Source organism: Mesoplodon mirus, assembly GCF_964341445.2.
Source record: "Mesoplodon mirus genome assembly, chromosome: 15".
NCBI lineage: Eukaryota > Metazoa > Chordata > Mammalia > Artiodactyla > Ziphiidae > Mesoplodon > Mesoplodon mirus.
The window spans coordinates 10,910,340-10,938,036 of NC_138991.1; the positions used below are offsets into that span (position 1 = coordinate 10,910,340).

The following is a 27,697-nucleotide window of genomic DNA, read 5'->3' on the forward strand; positions in this document are numbered from 1 at the left end:
GGGTTGACAAGAGGCAGATGCCACTTAGCCTCAATGTTGGGGAGACTCTAGGGCAGAGTGGGGACTGTGGCAGCCGAGAGGTTCACACCCCACTGAAGGGGAGAGTTGCTTCTCAGCTCCAGCTCTTCCCAAAAAGTAAGGGGGGGTGGCTTGGGGTTGGTCTTCTAATACCTGACTGCCCAGTACAGTCCCGGATCCTGTTGGCATCTGAGTTTGCAATCTCCATCTAAAGCTTACAGTAACTGCTGGTGGGAGAGTAAAATGGTGTCAACACTTTGGAAACTGGTTTTGGCAGTTCCTAGAAAGACTTACCACATGACCCAGCAATTCCAGTCCTAGGTATTTACCCAAGAGAAATGAAAATGTATAGCCACACAAAAACCTGAACATGAATGTTCATAGCAGCATTATTCATAATAGCCCCAAAGTAGAAACAACCCAAGGACCCATCAGCTGATGAATGGATAAACAAAATGTGGTATAGCCATCCCTACAATGGAATACTATTCATTCATAAAAAGGAATGAAGTTCTGACACATGTTCCAACCTGCATGAACCTTGAAAGCATTATGCAAAGCAAAATAAGCCAGACACTATAGGCCACGTATTATATGAAATGTCCAGAGGCAAATCTATAGACTCAGAGTAGATTAGTGGTTGCCAGGGGCCAGGAGTGGGGAATGATTGCTAACCAATGAGTCATCCTGTGTCTTCAGTGGCTTCCTATTCCTCAGGAAAAAGGCCAACATGCTGACCTTGGAGTGGAGGCCTAGACAACGGGCCTCCCGCTGCGCAATTTCTCCAGCCCCGCTCAGGTCATGACCTCCCTCATCCCTGTAGTGTGGCCCTCCCCGGAGCCTTCCAGTGTCCCTGTCTCCTTCCTGCCCCGGAGCGCAGATGTCCCCCGCCTCTGAGCCTCTGCCCGAGCTGTGCCCTCACGCACCCAGCACAGTTCCTTCCACTCACCCTCCAGGGGCCAGAAGGTTCCATTCCTTGCTCGCTACTTCCCTCCAGAGCACTCGACTCCCTCTAGGTCACCCTTGATGAATGTGGTCAGCAGATTCATGGGCCCCCAAAATATCCCATCCCCATTCCCAGAACCTGTGGCCAAAGGGACTTGGCAGGTGTGAATAAGGATCTTGAGCTGGGGAGACTGCCCTGGATTATCCGGGTACTCACAGGCATCCTTATAAGATGGAGGCAGGAGAGACAGAGGAGGACGGAGCCTGGGAGATGCTACGCTGTGGGCTTTGAAGGTGGAGGACAGCGCCATGAGCTGAGTGATGCAGGCGGCCTCCAGACACTGGAAAAGGCCAGGACGTGAACTCCCCCCCAGAGCCTCTAGAAGGAACCAGCCCCGCTGACTCCTGCTGACACATTTTGGACTTCTGACCTCAAGAGCTGTAAGATGCTAAATTCATGTTGTTTTAAGCCACTATGTTTGTGGTAACTTGTTACAGCAGCCCCGGGAAATGCTATGGTCATGCTTTGTTGCTGTGCTTCTCCTGGCTGGAACACATCCTTGGACTCTGTCTTTCTCACTGTGAGAGCCCTGCAGCGGCGCATAGTAGGTCCTCAATAAATGCTAGCAGACTGAATACTAAGGAAAAAATTGGGCTTGGGAGTTGGGCCAGCCCAAGCAAGGCAAGAACCAGGGCTACAAATCTTCACATTTTCTTTCCTCTTTCAAACATGTGGAATAAAATTCAAATGAATCAGCTATTCCAAGGGCAAAGTTTTAATTATATTCCTGCCTCATTCTCTGCTGACAAGAATGTTAATTCTCTGTTAAGTCTAGGGCCCACTGCCGGGCTCCTTGCCTCCACAGCTCAGAGGGGCACACATCCCCTTGGTCTAGGTGACAGCTATTAAATCGCAGGCTCCTCCAGCTTCCTGGTCCTTCACTGTGCAAGAAGCCAGGCACCCAAGCCAAGGGCCCCAGTTTGAGTAAGAGCTTGGGCTCCAGAGGATGTGAACTGAAGTCCCAGCTTCACAGAATTAGCTGTGTGACCCCGGAGAAGTGGCTTACCCTCTCAGAGCTCGTGTTCCTCCTCTGGGAGATGGGACGGTGAGGATACTGACGTTGCAGTGCAGCCAAGAGGAAATGAGATACCATGCACCTTAGCCTGGTGCCCACACAGGTAAAAGGCGGGTGAAATAAGTCAGCATTGAGGCAATAGGGCATGGTGCGGATTGTGGTGAAATGCAGAACACATGTCTTGTCTGAGGGGTGGCTGCCACCAGCTCTACCAGAATATAGCCTAGGGGTTGGAAATGTTCTATTTCTCAGTTTGGCTCATCTTCACATGGGAGTTTATATGTGTAAAAGTTCACTGAATTGTACACTTACTATGTGTGCACTTTATGTATTTATACCTTAAAAAATAAACAGAATAAAGTATTTAAAGAAAGGTGGGTCTAGGGTTATGAAAGCTTCTGAATTTCCAAAAGCAGCTGAAAATTCAGATTTTTATATAAAGTACCCTGATTTTTAAATGGGATCCTTTATATAAATTCATATTTGTCATATTTTAGAAATACTGTGTAGGCCCCTTTTTGGCTACCACCCCACTTCACTGGGTCTAAGGCCTGACACTATCAAGGCCAGATCAGCATCTTGGAAGAGACAACGAAAGAGCCAGAACAAGTCCGTGGAGCTCACAAAGAAAGCTCATTATCCTAGACTCACCTCGAGCTGGTCCACTTTGGCGTAGATGCCACGCATTTCCATCACCTTGGCCTTAAGGAGGGGGATGTTTTCCTCCAAGATCTGTGAGGTATCGCTCCTGATCTGCAGGGAACAAGACAGCTCATCAGGCTCTCTGTCCCAGCCCCGCGTCCTCCTGCCTGCCCTGGGGGCGGCCAGGCTCTTCAGAGACCTCGCTGATGGCCGAGACACCGAATGCCATCCTGCCCAGGGACAGGCCCAGGAACGACCCATAGTCCCGGGTGGCGACCAACCTCACTGCCTCTCAGCACCCAGACCCAACCAGGTATTATTTACTGAACTGCAAATTAATTGTTCCCCCTGATCAAACACCCAACACCACCAGCTCCAGACTAAGTACCTTTATATTGTAAACCAGTGGACTGGACCCAACGGAAAGAATCAAACTCTCCTCTCTAAACTGAAGTCGAGGTTAATCAAGTTTTTGTTACACTGGGGCTAATAATATCAGTGAGAAGAGTTAATAATAATCATTAAAATTAATACTGAGTCTCATCATCATGGTGCTTCCCACACGTAGCCACTGTGCTAAGCATTTCCTGCGCATCATGCATCTCATTTAATTTCAAGATTCTTCTGCTTGGAAGGACCCCAAAAGTGACTGAGAACTTTGGGAAGCCACATCTTTCCCTTGATCACTGAGATCGGACACTTAAGCCTCCATTTTCCTTCAGAGCCAAAAGGACCAAGCCTAACCCTTAAGTGTATATGTGTGTGTGTGCGTGTGTGTGTGTGTGTGTGTGCGTGTGTGTGTGTGTGTATGAGAGAGAGAGATTCCATTTCCAAGTTACCATATCCTGACCACACAGAGAGGCAGAATACATACCACTCTCAGATTCTAGGGAGCATGTGGATCCCCTGGAGGGAAGCCTGTTAATGCTGATTTGCAGGCTCCTCCAAGTCTGGTCTAGCTTGCGTGGGGTCGGCGGGCAATCTGTTTTCAGCCAAGCTCCAAGGCTGTGCTGGAGTGGCGGTCTGGGGACAGTCAGAGGAACACCAGTGGGCTACTAGGACTCAGACTGGAGTTTGAATTTAGCTCTACCCACCATGAGCTGTGTGACTTCCGGCAAGTCACTGCACCTCTCTGAGCCCTCCTTTGCTTGTCTGGACAGGGAAGCAGTCAAGACAGTCCTTGCTTCCTTGGAATGCAGTGAGGATAGAACGTTTAGCAGACTGTTTGGCATGGCGTGTGTGGGCAGCTTCTGACATGGTCCTCAACAAGCCCCCCGTCCTGGTGTTCATGTCCTTGTGTGATCCCCTCCCCAAGACCACTGCCTGGACCTAGAGACTGGCTTCTAATGAAGAGGAGTCAGCTAACGTGAGACATGGCCCTCCTGAGACTAGAAGACTGTCACTCCATCTTGCTGGCCACCGCCTGGTTCATGTATGCCTCCCCCCACCCCCTCTTCTTTCTCACTTGCCCTCTCCTGCCAGCTGTGATGAAGCAAGTTGCCGTGATGGAGAAGCCTGCCTCTGGCCAATGGCCAGTGAGGAACTGAGGGCCTCAGTTCAATGATCATGAGGAACTGGATCCTGCCCAGAAACACTGACTTTGCCTGGAGGCAATCCTGCCGCAGGCGAGCCCTGAGATGACAAGTCCTGGCCAACATCTTGATGGCAGCCTGTGAGAGACCCTGACCTACAGGACCCAGCTAGGCTGTACCAGAGTCTTGACCCACAGACACTAGCACATAATAAAGATCATTGCTTAAGTCACTAAGTATGGGGGGGTAATTTGTTATGCAGCAATAGCTAACTAATACAAGGTGACAACTCAGCAAAAAAGTTTAATTTTAAAAATGTTTTTGAAAACCGTACCCATTTTCCCTCCTCTTTCTGCCTAAGTATATGAGACCTCTGGTTCTCCTGCCATTCCGCTCCCATCACTGTTCCAGATGACACTTCCCTCCTTGCCCTGGGTAGCCATTCCATCACCTGCATGTCTAAAACCAAACCCTTCCTTCCTGGTCCCCCTCCTCTGGTCAGGGCACTGCCATCTCCCTGGGCACCTGGCTCCAAGCCCACTGTCCTGAGGCACACTCCTTTCCCATGCCCTGACCCCTTGGGGCCAAAAAGCAGCCCTGAGAGGGTGGCATCTGGCACCAGGCTGCCTGGCCTCAGTCTGTGCCCTGACCTCTCTGTGCCTCGACTTCCTCATCTGTAAAGTGGGGATCAGACTGGTGCTTCTCTCGAAAGAATGCTTTAGGGATTATACAAGATCATCCATGTCTGCATGTGGCCCACATATGTGGCTCATTTGGCCCACAAAGTGTTTCCTTTTTTAAATTTGACTTAATTTCCAACTTTAAAACTCAAGTGGGGCTCCGAGGAGAAATGGCTGATTCTAGGGTTGGGGCAGGGAACATATAAAAGCCTGGAGCATTTCATAGTGCCAGAAAGTAAGAAAGTGTTAAAAAAAAAAAAAAAAAAAGTGAAGGATGAGGCAGGTCAAAGGGACACAAGAGCCAACCTGCAAGAGCCAAATGGCCCAAACTGGGACAATTTGAGCAACACAATAATGTAACATTGGACGATATCCCCAACTATAAGATAAATACACACGAATGTGATAGGAACAAGGCACTGAATGGGTCGCGGAAAGGGGGATAATGGTGATGCTACTGCGGAGCCAGGCCACCAGCCCAGTGATGCCGTGTGGGTGTCACGTGCCCCTGATGTGATGTGATGAGAAGGCGCCTCAGCTCTGGGGATTCTCTCCAGAAACTCACAACGCCGTCTAAGCACAAGAAAAACATCAGACAAACCCAAATTGAGGGACCTTCTACAAAATACCAAATACCCCTTACAGCTGCCAAAGGCATGGAAAGTCAGGAAAGAATGAAATTGTCACAGACTAAAGGGGCCTAAGGAGACCTGACAATTTAAGGCAACGTGGTGTCTTCGATGGATCCTGGAACAGAAGGAGGACATTAACGGGAAGCTGGGGAATCACAACCAAGTGTGGAGTTCAGTGAGTAGCCAAGGATCTGTGTTGGTTCCTTGGTTTTGACAAAGGTACCGAGATGAGGCTAACAGTGGGGGAAACTAGATGAGGGGTGCGTGGGAACTCTTTGCAATTTGTCTGTAAATCTAAAACTATTCCAAAATAAAATACATAGATATGGCTTTAAAATATTCAACAGATTAAGTGCGGATTTATCACTTCTCTTAAAAGTCAGCAGCTTTGGCAACACTGGGCCCACGTCTCCCCAGGCACCGCAGGCTGGGCTGAGCAGCAACTGCCCCCTCCCAATGGCACGCGCGCTCCCAGCTTCTGCAGTGGCCGCCCATCCCTAGCACCTCGCCCCAAGCCCCTGACTCCCTCCATATCCTGCCTGGCTCCTGCAGGTGCCTGCATTTGGGATAGGGAAAAGGGCTTGATATCCTCCCTTGTTTCCCCCAGGCCAAATTTCCAGAGAGAAGCCCATCCCTCAACAAGGCTAAACTCGGGAGAAATTGCCATGATGCGATGAAGAACAGAAACTCATGACAAGGTCAGAGCACAGGGAATCAAAGGCAGATCTTTTCTTTCTGTTAATTTCTAAAGGAACAAGCAGGGGAGAACAAGTGAGAATCAGGAGGGACTGGTCTTAGCGACCCACGGGGGTGAAGGGAACGTGGCGGAGATGAGATTCTGGAACTCTCCCCGCCTCCCTTCAGATCCTCAGGAACTGGAGGGCCAGAGGGTCTGCGGGCCGAGCGGAAGGCCCCTCTCTGCAGAGGCTTCTCCACTGGCTGAGACTGAGGGCAGAGGGAACTCTCTACGCCTGCCCAGAAGGCAGACTGCAGGTCCTTGGGGGGAAAGTAGAGGGTAGTCCTTGGAGTCTGAAACACCCCCAAACCTTCCTCTTGGCTCCCCCAAGAGCTGGGAACCGAGAGACAAAAACCAGGGTATTTAACATGGGCTGGGTGAGGAGGGGCAGGATATACCAACACCCAGGAGCATTCATCACGTGCTGGGAACAGACCCTGTGGTACAGGAATTGCTTTCTCTTCAACCTTGTTTTATAGGTGATGAAACCGAGAAAAACTAAATGAGTTGGGCAAGGTTGCAAACCTATAAAGTGGGAGATGGAGGATGCTAATCCAGGCGGGTCTGAGGCCACCTCCTAATACCAGAGGTCTGCAGACGTGTTCTATCAGGCTCACGCGTAGCCAGCCTGAAAAACCAAAAGTACAACCAAGCTAGGTGCCAAGATCTAACATTAAGGATATTTCCCTTAGAAACCCAGATTTCTGGCTTCTTGTGAGAAATCAGAAAACCCGGCCACACTGAGCCCATGTTCCACCTGGCAACAATCAGCTGGCGCTGGGTGACAATAGCCCGCTTTGGTTCACCATAGTCTCCGCCACTACCTACAGTCTCCCCAGCGTGGCGTCCGTGGCCACCTCATGCCCTGTTCACCTTATAGGCGAGTGGAAGGACAGGGACACATTTCTCTTCTCACACCCAACCCACCTCACATCATCACATCACAGGCATGTGAGTTCACGCTTATGCATACTTCTCAGAAGAACAAAGATGTCAGGGAAGAATCAGTGCTTTTTGAGCCTCTAATGGGATGAAACTCCAGCCAGGTCTATGGGCCGGGGGGCCTGGCGGACCCTTCCCCAGCCTGTCCTCCCAGCTTCCCGGAGCTGCTCTCCGGAGCCCAGAAGTCTGGGTAGCGGATGCAGGGGGTCATCACAGAGCAAACATGGCTATCCAGGATGATGCAAGGCCCAGGAAGAAGAGCCAGATGCACTTGACCTAAGAACGCACACCAATGCCAAATGCAACTGCTGGGCCGAGGCCAACAGGAAATTTTCTCCATTTATGTGAGAGATGGGAGAGTCCGCTCCCTGCCAGAAGGTGGGCCCAAGGCTACTAGGGTTTCTGAGGGCCCAGACAAGCTGCCCAAACCCCCAAGGGCACTGAGCTGAAAGGCCTCACAAATCCAGTTTCTGCGGGTAAACTCATCTGTGTCGTGGCCCTCTGGTGCTTTAATATTGATGATGATGATGACCTCAGTAGCTACTATTTATGGGTCACTTAATACAGAGCAGGCACCATGCTAAGCAATTATTTTTGACTGAGTGTAAATGACATACAGTGAAGAGCCCAGGCCTTAGCGGACAGCTCGATGAGTCGGTATGTGTGTTTACATCTGTGGAACCACCACCCAGAGCAATGCATGGAACATCCCCTCACCCCATAAAGCTCCTTCTGGCGTCCTCCCAGTCATGACCACCCTCCCAAGGCTAACCTCTATCTGACTTCCGTCACATGGACTGCTTTTGCCTAGGTGTGAACTTCCTATCATGGAGTTTCACACAGGAAGTACTCGTGTGTCTGGCTTCTTTCCCTCAACAGCACGTTCGTGAGAATCACCCATGTTGCTGCGTGCGGCAGGTCGTTCTTTTCCACTGCTGTGCATTCCAGTGTACGAATAAACAACAGTTTATTTACCCATTTCTACTGCTGACAGACACCGGGGTTGCTTGCAGTTTGGGGCATGATGAACAAAGCTGCTATGGACATTCGTGTGCGAGTCTCTGCTCCACACGGCTGTCCCTTTGTGCATTTCCACCAGCCAGTGAAGGAGGGTTTCAGCTGTCCCGCATCCTTGCCCACACTTGCTAATGTCTGTCTTGTTCATTTTGGCCATTCTACTGGATGTAAAGGGCACACCCCTGCCTCGTCTATTCCTCGTGCTCACTCTTTGGAGGTGGGTACCATTTGCAGTGGATGATTGATGGTCACACGTTCTGAACTTTCCTTCCATGAAGAAGAGGGGTCTGTGTCCTTTCCCCTTGGATCCGGGTGGGCTATGTGGCTGCTTTGACCAATAAGATATGACAGAAGTGACACTGTGCTAATTGCCATACCTAAGTCTCCAGAGGCTTCTACTTCCCATCTGTTGGAGTGCAGGCTCTGGGAGGCCAGACGGCCACAAGGAGAGGCCGCATGGAGGAGAGTGATGCCAACCAGTCCCCAGCCAGCCAGCCCTCCCAGCCCAGACATCAGACAAGTGAGGGAAGCAGCCACCCTGGATATCCCCATCCCAGTAGGTGCCACGGAGCTTGGATGAGCTGTACTCTCTGTGCCCTGTCCTGGTCCACATAATAAATTGGTGGTTGTTTCACCCCACTAAGTGTTGGGGTAGTTTGATGCTGCAGTAGATAATCAGAGCCACCACCTCCATTTTACAGGGGAGAAAATAAAGGTACAGAAAGGTGACATGCTGTGCCCAAGGCCCCACTGGGAAGAGTCAGAGCTTGAATTGATAGCAAGAGGTATTATATCTAAGGTTAGAACAGGTCACGAGCACGTGGTGTGAATGCCGGTCACTTAGAGTGATCTGGGACAGGCTGGCAGAGGACTTAATACATCAGACAGGAAGGTGGACTCTCATTCCTAATAGCCTGATTTTATCAGAAGTAAACCATTTCTCTCTGGACTGTGCACCAGGGAGCCCGGATGTTCTGGGACCTCTAACTTGATCAATGTTTCCAAAGGCCAAAGCAGGGCCCTGGGGACACTGGTCCATGGTGTGATATCACCTGCCTCCCAGAGGTCCCCACTCATCCCTGGCTTGGATCAAAAGAGAAAAGGAGGTCCCAAGCCAGGGCTGATAGCTGGACAGCTCTCTCTGTGTGCCATGGAGCCCATGACACCTGGGCACAGACACACTAGGTAAGCTAAGCACCAGCTGTTGGGGCCGAGAGGATTTCTATAATCTAAATGGCATCAGCACAGAGCCTCATTGTAGGAACTGCAAACACAAAACACCTCCATGGGCCACAAAAGCATCGTACAAGGCCCATTCTATTATTAATGTAGACATGCTCATTTGCGTATAAACACACTGAAATAGTCTTCACTTCCTGGGAAGTGCAATCTCTTCCATTTCTTAAAACATGGGACTCTCTCGGTCTGGTGGATATTTGCCTGCTTTCAGTAGGGCCCGAAGTACAGAGAAATGTTCTCTACCATAAAACACACACACACAGCACAGGATGGATGCACCTGGCAGGTGGCCGGGGAGTCAAGGAGGCTCCCATGGGGAGCAGTGGGGACGGTGACAAGCTGGAGAGCACGTGTGCTCCCCACAGGGGTGGCCACTGTCCAGCTCTGACTGATGCTTGCCAGGTGAGAACAAGCACGCAAGGGGCAGGGGGTGGGGGGAAGGAGAGATCTTTGCTTTTCCAAGAGAAGCCGGGAATCCCTATTTTTTTGCGTGACATTCTATAAATGTCAGCAGCTCATTCCTTTTTCTTTTTTTTCCCAGAGACATCCAACACGTCTGCAGACAGGATTGGGCCCATGGGTCATCTTGTGACCTCTGTATTTAAAATCTTTGCATAAATGCATCTCTAGGCTTTGAGTGTGGAGAGGATCTTGTCGATGCTGCATACAATCTTGGGCCTCCTGGCAACACAAACGCAGACTTCCCACCACAGGAAGCCTTGAAGTTTTTAAGGCAAGTAAGGCCTGGCCCCTCCCTGTCTATCCAAGCTGACTTCTGCCCAAAGCTCTCATGGAGGGTGGATGGTGGATCTCCCTTCATGGGAGGAGGATGCACTGGGATTTGAGAACAAAAATGTCCCAGGATCGCCCGTCCCCACCATCTTCCCAATGCCCTACTGTGTGGGCCCACACTGTCCCTATGTGCCCAGCATGCCACCCCCAAAGGCCAGTCCCTCTGCCTGAATGCCCGCCCCCCCAGCAATTGAATTCTTCCGGTTCCTCTTTCAAACCCCAAATTAATCACCACCTGTTCTGCAAAGACGTCCTGATCTCCCAGGCAGAATTCAACACCTCTTCGTTTTTTTTAAAAAAAGCAAACTGAGTCTTGGGATTATGTGCCCAGTTCCTTCTAGAACCTCTTTTCCTTTTCAAAACCTCTGCAGCCTGGCTTTGCACCTGGAACACACCTCCAGGCCAGTGCTTCAACCCTGGAGGACAGCAGCTGGTACATAGACCGGGTTTGGGGGATCGGGGGCTGTTGCGGACGGGAGGGGAGGGTGGATGGAGACAGATCTGTCTCTCTTTGCATCCTCAGGCTCACCAAGGGACCAGTCAGAGAAGGTGCCCAATGTTCGGTGATGAAGAAAGGACCATTCAGGGCGTTCAAAGTCAGCCTCGTTACCCAGCTCCCACCTGGACCCACATCTGAACTAAAAAATTGGCACTCAAGAGCAAAACACAGATAGGTCCTTGTGGGAATGTTTGTGTCTTGTTCACTGCAGTGTCCTCAGGGGCTGGCACAGGCAGGCGCTCAGATGTCTGCTGAACGTATGGGGATAAACTCGTACCCATCGTGGCAGGTTGCTCCGGGGTGGAATGGGAGGATGCAGAGAGCACACTCTGTACGGAGTGTGGCACAAAGTAGATGTTCAACAAACGTTACTCCCTGGGGCTCTCACCAGCGTCTCTCCAGACGCTTGGTACACATCTGCATGGCTGGGCCCAGCCGGGCTTCCTGTGCTCCGGGGGAGAAGCAGGCCTGGTCCCCAAATGGAGCTCCATCCACCCTTTGGGCCTCCAGGCCGAAGCCACGAAACCTGGCTGCTGGTGTGTCTTTAATAAGCTTGGGAACTTCCAGAACATTCTATCAGTGCCCCTCAGGGCCCCACAGCTGTCCTGCAACAATCCTTGGAGACACAAAGAGGAGTGGAGACCTTGCCTTACTGGCCCAGGGCACCATCTTCCCCGTTCCTCGCCACCCCGCCAGGAGGAGCCGCTCTCGCCAAACAGGGTAGGAGGCAACAGCGGAGGGACCAGAGGGCTGAGGAGGGCGCTCGATGCCGCAGCCCCCCAGGGCTAAGGCCCGGCCAGGAGGCTCCTCCTAGGCCTCCCAGGCCTGAAGCCATTTCCTGGCTGTCTCCACGTCTGCCTGGCGAACTGTGCAGAGCAAGGAAAGTTAAATATAGTCTTAGCGTCCCCGCCGACCGGCTCCCCGCATCGGGCCCGAGAGTGCCACCTGGTGGCCCACTCCCGCCTCCTCGGTGGAAGGAAGGCACGTCCGGGGAAGGGCGTTATCAAGATGGCCGCCTCAGGGAGCCTCGTGTGGACAGAGGCAGAGGGTGTGAGCTTCCCCCACTGCCGCTGCCCACGCCTCCTGCTCGCTAAGCCGCCACCAAGGTGGCTCCCCAGGGAAGCCCAGGAAGGCCCTGAAGTCTGGGCTGGGCCTCCACCCACGCCTCCCAGGCGGGCACTCACCATGTCAGCCAGGCTGCAAAACTCTTCCAGCCTGAGGAGCAAGCCCTCGATGGTCTCCTCCACCTCCGCTGCCTGAAGAGAGACAAGATCCTGGAGATTAGCAAGTGGTTTCCAGGGAGACAAACGCCCTTCATTGTCTGTCTTCTTTTTTAAAGCAAACTAAATCTTAGGATTATCTGCCCAGTTCCCTCCAGACCTACTTTGCCTTTTCAAAACCTCTGGGAGGCTCATTTGAAATCGGGATGTGCCCGTGGGCACAGTCTTGATGCCCGTGGGCACCTCTGTTTAACCTCTCTGGTTAAAGCCACCGTGGACCATCCACTCTACGCAGCTCTCAAAAGAGACGAGATAAATAAATACTAACAGGAGATAACAAAGCGACCCTCATCACCCCCATTGTTTAGATGAGGAAACTGAGGCTCAGAGAGGTAAGGGAACCTGCTCAAGGTCACAGAGCTAACAAGCATTGGGGCCCAGATTCTCCTGTAGGCTTGAGTCCCCAGCCTCAAAGCCTGCTCTTATCAACACTGAAAAATGCCTCTCCAGAGAAACCACAGAGAGAAAAGTCAACTGCAGGAGAGGTAGAATATAAAACTACCCTTGTGAAACGTGTGTGCTTCAACAGAGAAAGGCCTGGGGTGATAGTACCAAACTGTAATAGTTAGGGGATATACTGACACTAGAAAAGTATTTGTTGTTTATCTGAAATTCGTATTTGACTGGGGGGGTCCCGTAGTTTATCTGGAAACCCTATCGATAGTGCTTACTTAGCCCTGGGGAGTAGGAACTGGGGAATGAGGTCTGACACTCTGACACAGGAGCCCTGAATGTTTTATGTTATGTGAAAGGTCCAAACCTCAGAAGTTATCAAGGCCAGGCAGTAAGGTAAATGAACACGAAGCAGGCCACTGGGGCTTGGGGTGATCTGAAAATCACTCGCCTACTTCTGGAGCAGCCAGCCACTAGCAGCCATCAGCAAACACAAGGCCAGCATTGCCAGAACCTTCCGTTTTCAAGAGAAGCCAGAAATTCTAACTTTATGGGAAATGTCCCAATTTTTAAGTAGTGGCACAAATTCAAAAAAAAATTTTAACGCTCCATGGGCCAACCAAAATAGAACATGAAGGGTCTGCCTGCTTTAATCACTTGTGTAAAAATTAGTTTGAACCCTTTTTCCCCTCGAGCATGTACTATTTTCATGATTTATAAAATACCTGTATTTTTTTTTTTCTAATTACCAGGCATCTAGGAAGAAAGTTCAGCTGGAACATGAACCGCTTTCTCTGGCTTACCAGGCCGAATTGTTCTGCTCCAGGGAGGTGTTCCCAGACATTTCTGGGCAGGCCTGGCACCTGCCCCCCTCACCTGAAGGCTGCCCTTACTGCCCACTTGTCCCCGGAGAAATGTTTATACAGTGCAGGAGCCTGCCGCCTGCAGCCTGGGCTGTCACTACCACAACCAAATAAACGGCTGCACAAAAAAACATCTTTCCGGCTGGAGTATAAATAGTACAGAGCTGCAATTTTAAACTCTGCAACCTTCATCTCACAGCTGGGACTATTTCTGTGCCTGACTGGGGGAGGCTTGAGGGGAAGGGGACCGCAGTGGAGGGAGGACTGGAAACACACAGGAAGTCCCCCTCCCCCCCAAAAAAAGTAAAAGCGTGTTAAAAAAAAAAAAAAGTGTCCTTAATGCACTAGGGGAGAAAGAAGGAGCTGAGAGGCCACTGAGGTGGATGGGGGAAGGTTGGTGGTTCCTTCTGATCCAGAGGAAAGCGAGAGAGACGGGAGGGGGCACAGATGCATGATGGAGCACAGTGCAGACAATCTACGCCCCGGTCCAAAGATGCCTGGGAAGACTAAACCTGCCAGAGGGACATGGAGGACCACGCCCCAGCTGGCTGGGCAGCCTCCTTCCCAAGACACACTGCAGCTCTTTGCTCACAGGAAGAGCCTCTCGACCTCTCCTGGCGTGTTCACAAAGGAAGTTAGTCAGTCCTGAGTTCGAACCCCATCTTTCTCTTTTGCCAGCTGTATGACCTTAACCCAGAGGCTTAACTTGAGCATCTGGGTTGGCTCACCTGTGACAGGAAGTGCCACATCCATTTGGCAGGATTTTAGGTTAACCTCACATAACAGACATGGCTGAGCCATTTAACAGGGCGCAGGCACACAGCAGGCACATATAAATGGTTGCTTTATGGATCTCTCTCACTAGATAATAGAAACAAGGGCTAATCACCATATGTGGATTATCTCATTTGCTTCTCAGGAGAACTCTGTACTGTAGGTGCCATAATTTCCCCCTTTCTATGGATTGAGAAACAGAGGATCAGAGAGCTTAAGTCACTTGTTCAAAGTCACACAGCTAATAGACACTGAAGCGAAAATTTCACCTGACTTCAGAAGTTTGTCACCACCAAGGTGCTCTCTGGGGAGGGGGAAAGTGTGCCCGCTTCACTGCTGCCTGTCAACTATGGTCTCCCCACCGCCCCCCCTCCTAGTGCCTAGGGGGGTGGCCCAAAGCAGCAGGGAGGGAGCAAAGACAGCATTTGCTGACTGCTTGGTCAGTCAAGGGAAGAACAAGTCCCAGGGCATTCCCAACCAACAGGAAGGATTAGCTACCCCACCGTGCCCACAAATCACTCACGGGACAATCTTCTCTCACGGTAATTCCCTAAGTGGCCTCAGAAATAAGAGTCCTGCAGGCTGCAGCCCACATGCCTTTTTAACCAGCCCATAAGCAAAATGAATGCCCTCACCATCCTTTGCAACCCCCCGGGCAGATATTGTCCCACTCCGAGGGAAGGGAAGCAAATGGCTCGCTTTAAGTGACATTCAGGGCATGGTCAGTGGGGATGGCAGGCAGGCATCTTTTTTTTTTTTTTTTTTTTTTTTGCGGTACGCGGGCCTCTCACTGTTGTGGCCTCTCCCGTTGCGGAGCACAGGCTCTGGACGCGCAGGCTCAGCGGCCATGGCTCACGGGCCCAGCCGCTCCGCAGCACGTGGGATCTTCCCGGACCGGGGCACGAACCTACGCCCCCTGCATCGGCAGGCGGACTCTCAACCACTGCGTCACCAGGGAAGCCCAGTCAGGCATCTTTTTGTTTTTGTTTTTGGTGGTATGTGGGCCTCTCACTGTTGTGGCCTCTCCCATTGCGGAGCACAGGCTCCGGACGCACAGGCTAAGCAGCCATGGCTCACAGGCCCAGCCGCTCCGCGGCATGTGGGATCCTCCTGGACCGGGGCACGAACCTGTGTCCCCTGCATCGGCAGGCGGACTTTCAACCACTGCGCCACCAGGGAAGCCCCCAGGCATCTTTTTAACACGTGTGAATCATGGTATTCACTGCCTTCTTCCACATCTCCTGCTCCAAGTGCCAATCCCAGCTTCCCAGCTGGGCGTGTCCAAAGCTGAAAAGGGGCTGGCTCTGCCTACCAGCAACTGGCACAAGGAAACACAAAATGATCCTCCACCATCCATGGTCTTCTCCATCTCCACAAATGGAAACTTCATCTTCCAGGTACTCAGGCCAAACACATGGGAGGATCCTTGACCCGTCTTTCTTTCCCACCCCCAACCCCATCCAACCTTTAGGCAAACCCTCTCAGTTCTGCCTTCAAAATATACCCCAGATCCAACCACTTCTCTCCACCACTCTGGTGCAAGGCACCGCCTTCCCTCGCCGGGGCCACTGCAGTAGCCTGTTCCTCACGGGTCCCCTGCTTCCTCTTTTGCTCCCCTTCAATCTACTGCTCAGAGATTCTGTTAAAACCAAAGCCCTCCTCAGCTCAGAACCTTCCACCGTTCCACGTCACAGCCACTAGAATGGCTACGATCACAAAAACGGCAAGTGACAAACGTTGATGATGACGTGGAGCAACTGGAACCCTCATCCACTGCGGGTGGGAATGGGAACCTGTGCGGCTGCTTTGGAAACCAGCCTGGTTTGGAAACCAATCTCAAAAAGTTAAGCACAGAGTTACCCTATGACCCACTAATGTATCCAAAAGAACTGAAAACAGAGGTTCGTACAAAACACTTGTACGTTATTCATAATAGCCAAAAAAGTAGAAATAACTCAATGTCCATCCACTGATGAATGGACAAACAACATACAGCATGTACATGTGATGGAATATTATTTGGCCATAAAAAAGAATGAAGTCCCAATACGTGCTACACCATGGATAATCCTTGAAAATATATGCTAAGTGAAAGAAGCCACAGATTACATGATTCCTTTTATGTGAAATGTCCAGAAGAGGCAAATCCACAGAGACAGAAAGGGTCTTAGTAGTTGTCTTCCCCATGGAATGGGGGGAGGGGGAGTAGGGAATAACCACTGATGGTTGTGGGATTTCTTTTTTGGGTGATGGAAATGTTCTGGAATTAGGTTGTGGTGATGTCTGACCAATATAAAGAATATACTAAAAACCACTTAACTTTATACTTTAAAATGGTAAATTTTATGTTATATGGATTATATGTGAATTTTAAAAAAAAGTCCTCCCCCATCTTCCATCTCAATCAGTAAATGCCTACTGGAGGCGTCCCCAGCAACCACACCAAACATGTCCTCACTCCAGGGCCTTTGCACTTGCTGTTCCCTTCACTGGTAAAGCTCATCTCATACTTCCTTCTAGCCTTTGCTCATATGACTCTCCTTAGTGAGGCCTGCCCTGACCCTTTAGCTTCCCTACCACGCCACATCCTGCCTCAGTTTCTCTCTTTAGCCTTTGTCACCATCTAACTTACTATATATTTTACTTGTCTCCTGTCACCTTCCCCCAACAGAATGAAAGCTCCGGGTGAACAAGGGTTTTCTTTTCTTTTATTTACCTTTGTGTTCCCAGGGCCTAGAATAATGCCTGGCACATAGTAGGTACCTGTGTTTCCTAAGACAGCCTTCCAACTCTCTCCCATCCCACATATCTTTTTGCAATATGACCTTGCCACTCGGCCCATGAAGAGGTAGGATCATTCCTTTTCACCCGAATCTAGTCTGTGACTTGCTTTGACCAATAAAATGTGGTGGAAGCAACGCTCTGTGACTTCCGAGTCTAGAGACCTTGCAGCTTCTGATTCACCCTCTTGGAAGACAACAGCAGGCAAGTTTGCTGGAAAGGCCACAGGGCGGAAAAGATACTGGAGAATGAGAGGTCGTGCAGGAAAACCGAGGTGCCCGACACATGAGTGAGGCCATATTGGACCTTCCCTTGCCAACCCTCCAGCTGAATGCAGCCTCACGAGGCAGCCCAGCCAACACCACGGGAGTAGAACGGCACAGAGGAGCTCCGCCAACCTACAAAATCAGGCACTATAAAATGGGGGTCATTTTTAAACACTAAGGTTGGGAGTGGTTTGTTACCTGGCAATTGGTAACCAATACAGTGCTCAATTAATATTTGTTGCAAGAAAGGAAGGAAGGAGGGAGGGAAGAGAAAAGAAAAGGGCCAAGGGAAGGAGGAAGAAAAGTGCTCTCCTGGAAGAGCTACAGCCTGAGAACGGCAGCTGCGATGGCGTCTTAGTCCCCATTTGCATTCATGCTGTGTGGTCTTAACTATACCTCTGACCATCTCTGTGCCTCAGTTTCCCCAAGTGAAAGTGGAGGGGGGTGGGAATCCTCCGACTCTGTGTTTCGAGATGGAAGCTGAGGAGGGTCAAGTAAGTTCTTTCTCTAGGTTACTCTTGGTGAGATGCTCCACCCATGCAGGAGATGACTGTGACCCCACCAGGGTCTCCAAACTCAAAAAGACACAGAAGCCAGGCAGGAAATGAATACTAGGGAAGTGGGCCATGCTTAAGAATGTTTTCTTCACATTGCTTATTTCAGTTTCCCACTTTTGACAGAGACCTTTTACTTTTCTCCGAGAAACACAGCAGCACCAGCAGGATAATAAATGGCAGCTGGGGCTTCCCTGGTGGCGCAGTGGTTAAGAATCCACCTGCCAATGCAGGGGACACGGGTTCAAGCCCTGGTCCGGGAAGATCCCACATGCCGCGGAGCACTAAGTTTGTGCTCCACAACTACTGAGCGTGTGTTCTAGAGCCCGCGAGCCACAACTACTGAGCCCTCGTGCCATAACTACTGAAGCCTGTGCACCTAGAGCCTGTGCTTGCAACAAGAGAAGCCACCACAATGAGAAGCCCGTGCACCGCAACAAAGAGTAGCCCCCGCTCGCCAAAACTAGAGAAAGCCCGCGTGCAGTAACGAAGACCTAATGTAGCCAAAAATAAATAAAATAAATAAATATATGGCAGCTGACGCCATGCAGGGAGACAAGAGGGAGGGGTGGGGACTGTGGTAAACGGGAGGCCCCGTCTAAAGAGGACACCTGGGGACTTCCCTGGCGGTCCAGTGGTTAGGACTCTGCGCTTCCACTGAAGGGGGCACGGGTTCGATCCCTGGTCAGGGAACTAGATACCACATGCACGCCGCAACTAAAAGACCCTGCATGCCACATCTAAGACCTGGCGCAGCCAAAACAAATAAATAAATAAATATTTAAAAAAAAATAGAACACACAAAAAAAAGACAAAAAGGTGATCTAGCTATTTATAAAAGCTCTTTCAATTCGAAAATGTTTAAAACTAACCTAAAAAATTAAAAAACATTATGACGGCCAAACAAACCTGACTGTAGACTGAACAGGGCCTTCAAACCTCTGACCGATTGGTGTCTTTAAAACGCAAACATCGGACTTCCCTGGTGGCGCAGTGGTTGGGAATCTGCCTGCCAATGCAGGGGACATGGATTAGAGCTCTGGTCCTGGAAGATCCCATATGCTGTGGAGCAACTAAGCCCATGTACCACAACTACTGAGCCTGCACTCTAGAGCCCGTGAGCCACAACTACTGAGCCTGCGAGCCACAACTACTGAAGCCCGCGTGACTAGAGCCCGTGTTCCGCAACAAGAGAAGCCACTGCAATTAGAAGCACACGCGCCACAACTAGAGAAAGCCCGCACGCAGCAACAAAGACCCAACACAGCCAAACATAAATAAATAAAATAAATTAAAAACAAAACCAGACAAACAAAAAACCACACAAACCCAAACATCTATGAAATGTCCAGAACAGGTAAATCTTTAGAGACAGAAAGTAGATTAGGGGTTCTTGGTGGAGGGAGAGCTAAGGGGGATAGGGTTTCTTTGGGGGGTAATGAAAATGTTCTAAAATTGATTGTGGTTGATCGTTGTGCAACTCTGTGAATAAACCAAAAGCCATTAAACTGTACATTTTAAATGGGTGGATTGTATGTCATGTGAATTATATCACAGTAATGCTGTTTATAGACAGACAGACACACACACACACACACACACACACACACACACACACTCTCCCTCTCCCTCTCTCTCTCTATCTCCAGAGAATCCTTCTAGAAACCACAAGGCCCACTCAGGCCAGGAACAAGGCCACTGAAGACCCGTAGCTTTTGCTGCAACATTTTTAAAGAAGCCAGACATTTGGATTTTTATGTGAAAACTCCCACTTTTTTTAAGTTGGCATCTACTTAGCATTTTAAAAAGCAGATCACCATGCCAGCCAGAGGACACCCACATGCAGCCGGATCAAGTTCAGGGGAGGGTGTGGTGGTAGCTTTGCCTGACACCTGGCGCTATGGCCTGACCTTGCTCCTGCTTCCTCCAGCCAGGCTGGGCCAGGGTCCATAAGTACACAACGGGGGTGAAAATGAAGCAGGCTCAGGGACTGTGAGGCCGGCCCACATCCAGGGCATATAATTAGTAATGTCACCTCTTCTCCAAAAGCGCTCATGGTGGCCCCTTCAGATGACAGGGAAAGTAAAGGTCTTTAGAGGAAGCAGCCTCATCTCTGTGCACAGGATGAAAGGGCTGGATCAATGGCAGAAAGACCCTGGGAGCTGGGGCAAGCCAAGAATGAAGGGCTGGAAAGAGCAAACGAAGGGATTCTCCAGATGGCCTTGCGCTGGAATCGCAAACTGAGAGGACCTGGTCCTTTAGATGATGATCCACTTCCCAAAGAGAAGACACGGGAACTCCTTCCTCCCAGGCCCCTACAGCAGCTCAAATAAGAGTTTCCATCCCCCAGAGGGACCCTCGACCTTGAGGTGCGAATGTCTAGAAGGACTGACTACTCCACTCTACTCTCACCTTGACCCTGACTTCTAAGAAGGTTAATTTGGCAACAGCAACCAAAATTTTAAATGCATGTATCCTTGGACTCAGTGATTCCCCCACTAGGTATGTATCCTCCAGACATATATGCACAAACGCAAAATGATGTACGTACAGAGATACTCATTGCAACAGACTTTGTTTTGGGTTTTTTTGTTTGTTTTTATTTATTTATTTATTTTTGGCTGTGTTGGGTCTTCATTGCTGTGGGTGGGCTTTCTCTAGTTTCGGCGAGCGGGGGCTCCTCTTCGTTGCAGTGTGCGGGCTTCTCATTGTGGTGGCTTCTCTTGTTGAGGAGCACAGACTCTAGGTGTGTGGGCTTCAGTAGTTGCGGCATGTGGGCTCAGTAGCTGTGGCACGTGGGCTCAGTAGTTGCGGCACGTGGGCTTTAGAGCGCAGGCTCAGTAGTTGTGGCGCACGGGCTTAGTTGCTCCGTGGCATGTGGGATCTTCCCAGACCAGGGCTCGAACCCATGTCCCCTGCATTGGCAGGTGGATTATTAACCACTGCGCCACCAGGGAAGCCCGCAACAGACTTTGCGACAGCTAAAGAATCCAGGTAACCTAAATGTCCATAAGTAGAGGAACGGTTACCTAAATTATAGTTCAGACAGACAATGAGATTCTGTTTAGCAGCTAAAAAATAATTGGCCAGCTCTCTGTGCACTCATATGGAAAGCTGTCTAAGACACAGTGAGTGAAAAAAGCACAATGCAGAGGGGGAGGCGGCAGGTGGGGACGACAGGGGACACAGGCATGGCCTGCAGCAGCCTCTGTAGAGCAGCAGGGGCTGAGAACTGGGGAGGCAGGGCCTCACTCAGCATTCCATGGTCACCAGGACCTTTGGGTTTTGTAACATGTGCATATATTTTTTATTTTTAAAACAAACTTATTTTAAAACCAACTCCAATTCACTTAAAAGAACCACAGGCCAAATTTCCATCACACTTGCACCAAGGAATAAATTCAGATCCCGAGACAGCTTAAGAGAACCGGGGGCTCATGCTGACCGTGGGTGCAGCAACTATGTTTTGCAAACCAAAAATTGGAATCTATGGTTGGTCTCACATACACAGATACAGAAAGTTAACATTGGACCTCCAGGCTTACACGAGGTCGTGTTAGTGAGAGAAAATTCACCATCTTCTGCACAAGCGAAGGGCCGAAATCGCCCTCTTGCGAACACTGTGTGGAAATATTAACGTGTGTCACACCCACCCTCCCACCTGTGCTGAGAGCCCTGAGGGCGGCGGGCCTCTCCTGCACTTTTGCTTTCCAGCTCCTGACATGGGGTCCGCACCTGGTACCTGCTCCATAAACAACTATAGGATGAATAAGTGAATAATTGTAGCTAGTGCACCAGATCGCTTACTGTGGGCCTGACCCTGAGCCAAGTGTTGCCCATGGATCATCTCATCCAACCCCACAACTGGAGGAGAAAAGGCAGAGAGAAGCATGAGCGCAAAGCAGAGATCTGAACCCAGGCCGTGTGGCTCCAGAGCTGGTCCTCCCACCACTCAGCCTGACCAGGAGCAAGGGGGTTGCGGGGAGGCACACATCTGTAAAGGATGCTTCTTCAACTGATACATGAGGCATCAGTAGATACAGCAGCAGGCAGAACCGATGGGTTTTCTGTCCTCCTGCGGTGGCTGGAAGCAGGCATTCCTGGGCATGGGGCCAGTCCCGCTAGCACTGACGGAAGCTGTGAGCGCCCACCAGGCTGGCCATCAAAATCTCCGGAGGGACGCTTACAAGTCCAGATCCCCAGGCCTGGGGTGCCTCCAACAGTTAGCAGTCGTGGTGACTGTTCAACAGACTAATCAGTCTTGGCCACTCCAGGCTTACAACCCCGCTGGAGGGCTTTCAGCGTTCCAATGCCCAGGTGGCGCCCACACCAACGAAATCAGAGTATCTGGGGGTGGGAGCCGGACATCAGCATTTTTTGTTGTTGATCTCAGATGATGCGGATGTTTGGCAAAGGTTGGGGACCATGCCCTACACCAGTGCTCTCACCTTGGCTATGCCCCACCTACCACACCTCACCCCAGCAATCGATTTAACTGAATCTCCTATTTATAGATGCATGAAATAGGTGTTTTTTGCCTTTAAAGTTTTTATTTACACCGCACACACCTCTGTGCATCTTGCTTTTCTCCCCGGTGCCGGAATGGCATGTTCAGAGCTGACTCACTGCAGCCGCAAGCTGTCTTCTGTGCAGAAGCATCGCTACATGACCAGCCTGGGCTGGTGGGCGCCAGGGTCACTTCCCGTCTTTGGGAACCTGTTTCAAAGCTTCTCGGTTTGTGCTGAGAGTCAGCCAGACTGGGAACTTTTAGCTAAGGTTCTGAGGTGACCCCCTGCCCCAAAGCCCAGCTGTCCTGTGATAAGAGATTGTTCAGAGCCAGGGACAGGTCCTTCCACTGCTGGGCAGTTCTGCGGGGAGAAATATAGGAACTTTCTTCTGAGAAATGCTGCCCCTCTCTAAGCACCCACCTTGGCCTTGGCTCTCACACCCCCGAAGGTTCTGATTCAGGGAGCCTGGCCAGCTCCGTGTACGTCCACCGGGACATCCATATCTGTGGTCCACCTGCTGCCATGCCAGCCCCTCCAACGCGTTCCGGCACTGCAGCCTTAAGTCCACAAATCTGATCCCGTCTTTCCCCTGCTCACACCCAGCTTGGCCCTGCTCACAGCTTCTATCCATGACACCCCAGAATCGAATCCAGACTCCTCCCCTTGACCCCAGGCCCTGGTCTGGCCCTGCCCCCTCTCCCCTTTATCACTGAGGTCCACCCACTCAGGCACCTCTGGAGGCCTTATTTTTCCCTGTCTCCAGCGACACACATGATGCCAGACCTTTGCCTGGCAGTTCCTTCCAATCTTCCTGTGTGTCTCTAACACAGCCCCTCAGGTGTCTCCCTCATGGCATTTATTACCATTAGTTACTCTGTTGGGTAACTCCTAGTGGGCCCATCTTCCCGACTGCAGTGCCAGTCCTTGAGGCCAGGCATCACATCTGTCTCACTGGCCTCCCCCCGGTGCCCGGCACAGTGCCTGGCACACAGCAGGTCTTCCATAAATATCTGAGGGGGCTTCCCTGGTGGCACAGTGGTTAAGAATCTGCCTGCCAATGCAGGGGGACGCGGGTTCAAGCCCTGGTCTGGGGGGATCCCACATGCCGCAGAGCAACTAAGCCTGTGAGCCACAACTGCTGAGCCTGTGCATCTGGAGCCTGTGCTCCGCAACGAGAGAGGCCGCGGCGGTGAGAGGCCCGCGCACCATGATGAGGAGTGGCCCCCGCTCGCCGCAACTAGAGAAAGCCCTCGCACAGAAACGAAGACCCAACACAGCCAAAAATAAATAAATAAAATAAATTAATTTTTTAAAAAAAGATCTGAGGAATAAATTAATACAGAACTACATCTCTAGACAGAGTAGACTGTGCTCTGGCACCCACCCACAGACTTCTAATCTGAACATCTGAATTTGAATGCCGAAAGGGGACCAGTAGGTCACAAGAATAAGACACATGCCAGGGTTCCCATAGGCACAGGGTGTTTGCAGGTTGGACACAATAAAATATTCTTTGCTTCCCCAAAGAAACAGTCTCTTCTACACTTTTTCTTGAAACTCAAGGGCATTTTTGGCTAATTTATGTTTTCCTATTTCAGTCCAGACACACAGTTTGGAGAAATAGTTCCCTTTCCTCTTATCATGACTACAGAAAATTCAAAGTTTCAAGCACAAGGGTAAATGGTAACTGATACCAACTTCGGTATGAGGGAGACAATGAGGGGGAGTGGGGACTGTGGCAAACAGGAGACCACAACTAGGAAATAGGGACCTAGGATTACCAGACTGTCCATTATTTTAAATAAACAAGAAACTCAGATTTTCTTCATGAAAATTCTCCATTTAAAAACCCCTATGTGAATTGAACCCATCATATCAGAGTGCTGGATTCAGCCTCTGGGCCACCAGTTTGCAACCCCTGATCTAATCCACGTGTGGTTAACAGGCGCTTTCCCCCATCATCCTCTGCCCGCTCAAGCAAAGTCCCTAGGTGTGAGAAAGTGCTGGCTTCCTTTATTTCCTTCCATGTAGGCCATTAACCCCATCTGTGGGCCAAATCTGTCCCGTGTTCCAGCACAGGAATCAAATGGAATTCTCAGAGTCTGGTCAGGAATTCACCCTTGGGTGGGTATCAGGAGTCAGTCATTCGGGAGGGTTCTGAGCTCCCCTCCCTCCTAAATCACAGGGCACCCAAGTGGCAAACATCTCTCTCTCTCTCTCTCTCTCTCTCTGCCATCTTGAAGCAGCTTCCGGAGATCCTGCCTGAAACTTCCCCCAAAAGAGGAAGTTCAAACCAGAAAAAGAGAGAAAGTAAAACACAAAAAGCTGGTTGGACAGAAAACCCCAAAGGCACTAGAAATAGTAAAATGCTCACCTGCCGACTCATCTCAACATGCCACCCTTCAGCAGCTCCTCGATCCAGGGAGACAGTGCAAAGTCCTAACACGGCTTCTGCTCCCTCACGAGCCCCGCCTCCCACAGCTCCCCCTTCTCCCTGCTGCTTGCTCTTCCATCCTGGCGATCACCCTGCTTCATCCCACCCCAGGATCTTTGCCAGTTGTTTCCTCTGCCTGGGGTGTTGTCCTCCTACCTCTCAGCCTGGTCAGCTTCTATTCATGCTTCAGAGCTCAGCCTAAAACGATGCTGCCTCAGGGAAGCCCTCCCTGAACACTCCCAGACAAAGTGGGGTCCCTCTGCTAATTGCCCTCCTGGACCTCTGTGCTTCCTCTTCCCTGCCCATTCCTGAGGGGTTACCACTTGGGTCTCAAGGTTTCTTGGAGAGGACTTCCCCATCCCATGTCTCCCAGACACAAAGACACCCTCTATCACATCACCCATGCCCACGTTCTCCACGGCATTCATCACAATTTAGAGGTTTTGTATGTTATGTGTTTACTGTCTGACAGTCGGGCCATGCGAGTGGGAGCCCTTGTGTGTTTCACTCCCCGCACACGGCAGGGGTTCAAGGTGTTGAACGAAGGCCCACTTCCCTAAGAACCCCAGGATACCCCTAGGACTGGAGCTGGCTGGTCTGAGGCTCCTACTGCTCCATTTAAAAGCCCAAAGTGGCCCTAGGACAGGGGCTGGTACAGGAGGCACTGGCTGCCCAGACCTGTTCCCAAACCAGACTTTCCCTTTCCAGTTCATTTGCCCATCTGCAAACAGCTTCAGCGCGAGGAACTGCTAATGAATTAAGCTTTAAGTAGAGGCTGCAAGTGACTCCACTCTGGCAGTTTTTGCTTCTTTGGGTAAATAAACTTCAGCAAGAGCTCTAAGTGGCTTTATTGCCGCGTGGAGCTACAGGGAGTTCGGCTCTTCATTACGGCCATTACAAATGAGCGTGAACCAGCCTGCGTCTGAGTTAGAGAGAGCCCTGAGCGAGCGAATGAAGTTAATACATGCAGCTTCTCCTGAAGGCTGTCCCTAATCGAGACAAGATGAGGCTGGGTTGAGCCGCTGGACACAGTGACATCTTGCTGCTGAGAGCAAGGGGGAGAAAGAACACGAAAGACGCTCAGGTTACTTAAACCCTTAAGCAGGTACCCAACCTAAATGCCCATCCCTGGGGGTGTGGTTCAGAAATTACAGGACATTCATAGGATGTTGCTTATTCGGTGAGGGCCTCAGTTTTCAGTTATGAAGTTGACGTAACATCCTAGCCACTGGGTCACTGCCAGGATGCAATGACATAATCCATGGACAGAGTGCAGCATGCTGCCGGCACATAGTATGTGCTCAGAAAATAGGAGGAACTATTCTGAAATGGTGGGACACGAAGAAGCCAAGGAATGATGAAGACCTACACTCTCTGATGCAGAAGCCGCCAGCGTCTTATGACTATTAAGTGCTTAAAACGTGGCTGGTCCACACTGAGATGTGCTGTAAGTTCAACCGTCCAAGCCTGATTTTGAAAACTTACTTCAGGACTTCCCTGGTGGCGCAGTGGTTAAGAATTCGCCTGCCAGTACAGGGGACACGGGTTCGAGCCCTGGTCCGGGAAGATCCCACATGCTGCGGAGCAACTAAGCCCATGCACCACAACTACTGAGCCTGCACTCTAGAGCCCGCAAACCACAACTACTGAGCCCGTATGCCACAACGACTGAAGCCCCTGTGCCTAGAGCCTGTGCTCCGCAACAAGAGAAGCCACTGCAATGAGAAGCCTGCGCGTGCACGGCAGCGAAGAGTAGCCCCCACTCGCCATAACTAGAGAAAGCCCGCATGCAGCAACAAAGACCCAATGCAGCCAAAAATAAGTAAATTTATATATTAAAAAAAGAAGGAATCACTGTATTAAAAAAAGAAAACTTACTTCAAAGAAAAGAATGTAAAAATCTCCTTAAATTTTTTTACGTTGATGACATGTTGAAAGGATATTTTGGAGACACTTATTTTAAATACATTGAAACTTGCAGATCTAAATCTTATAGTGCTTAATGTCAATTAAATCTCAATAAAACTGGAAAAAATTAAATATATTGAAACTAATTTCATCTGTTTCTTTTTCCTTTTTTATATGGCTTCTAGACCATTTAAAATTACATGGATGGGGGACTTCTCTGGCGGTCCAGTAGTTAAGACTCTGAGCTCCCAATGCAGGGGGCATGGGTTCAATCCCTGGTCGGGGAACTAAGACCCCAGATGCCACGTGGCGTGGCCAAAAAAAGAAAAAGAAAATTACATGGAGGCTCACATCTTTGGCTCAAATTATCTCTCTATTGGACAGCTCTTATAGATACATTCTGACATGGAAATATGTCCATACTATTTTTTTAAATTGAGATATAACTCACATACCATAAAATTTACTCTTTTAAAGTATACGATTCTGTGGTTTTCAGTGAATTCACAAAGTTTTGCAACCATCAGCACTAATTCCAGAACTATTTCATCACTCTGAAAAGAAGCCCTATACCTTACCATTAAGTCACTCTCCATATATCCTTGCTATTTTGAATAAAGAAAAGCAAGTTACAGAACATTATTCTAGTATCACTTGGGTTTTTTTGGTGAAAACTAGTTATGTATAAATTAGTATATATGCATACCTACATTTGTAAGTGCATTTTTAATATGTTTGGAATGATGTACACCAAACTGTGAAAGATGGTTATCTCTGGGAACTAGAGTTGAGGTGAGAGAGAAAAAGGAGAGGGTGCTTACTCTTTATTTTAAATACTTCTGTACGGGGCTTCCCTGGTGGCACAGTGGTTGAGAATCTGCCTGCTAATGCAGGGCACACGGGTTCGAGCCCTGGTCTGGGAGGATCCCACATGCCACAGAGCAACTAGGCCCGTGAGCCACAACTACTGAGCCTGCACGCCTGGAGCCTGTGCTCCGCAACGAGAGAGGCCGCGATAGTGAGAGGCCCGCGCACCGCGATGAAGAGTGGCCCCCGCTTGCCGCAACTAGAGAAAGCCCTCGCACAGAAACGAAGACCCAACACAGCAAAAATAAATTAATTAATTAATAAACTCCTACCCCCAACATCTTAAAAAAAAATACTTCTGTACTGCTTCTGAGATTTA

The 27,697-nt window shown here is 50.2% G+C and overlaps 1 protein-coding gene across 2 annotated transcripts in view; it reads right to left on the reverse strand.

Moving 5' to 3' along the window:
• BCAS4 (breast carcinoma amplified sequence 4) overlaps positions 1 to 27,697 on the reverse strand; it is a 63,649-nt gene that overhangs the window by 34,682 nt on the left and 1,270 nt on the right. For both annotated transcript variants that reach the window (XM_082643527.1, XM_082643526.1), the window contains exons 2-3: positions 11,935 to 12,006; positions 2,691 to 2,792 (exon numbers count right to left, since the gene is read on the reverse strand). In XM_082643527.1, coding sequence (XP_082499653.1) covers positions 2,691 to 2,792; positions 11,935 to 12,006 — 174 coding nt within the window. The remainder of the gene's footprint in view (positions 1 to 2,690; positions 2,793 to 11,934; positions 12,007 to 27,697) is intronic.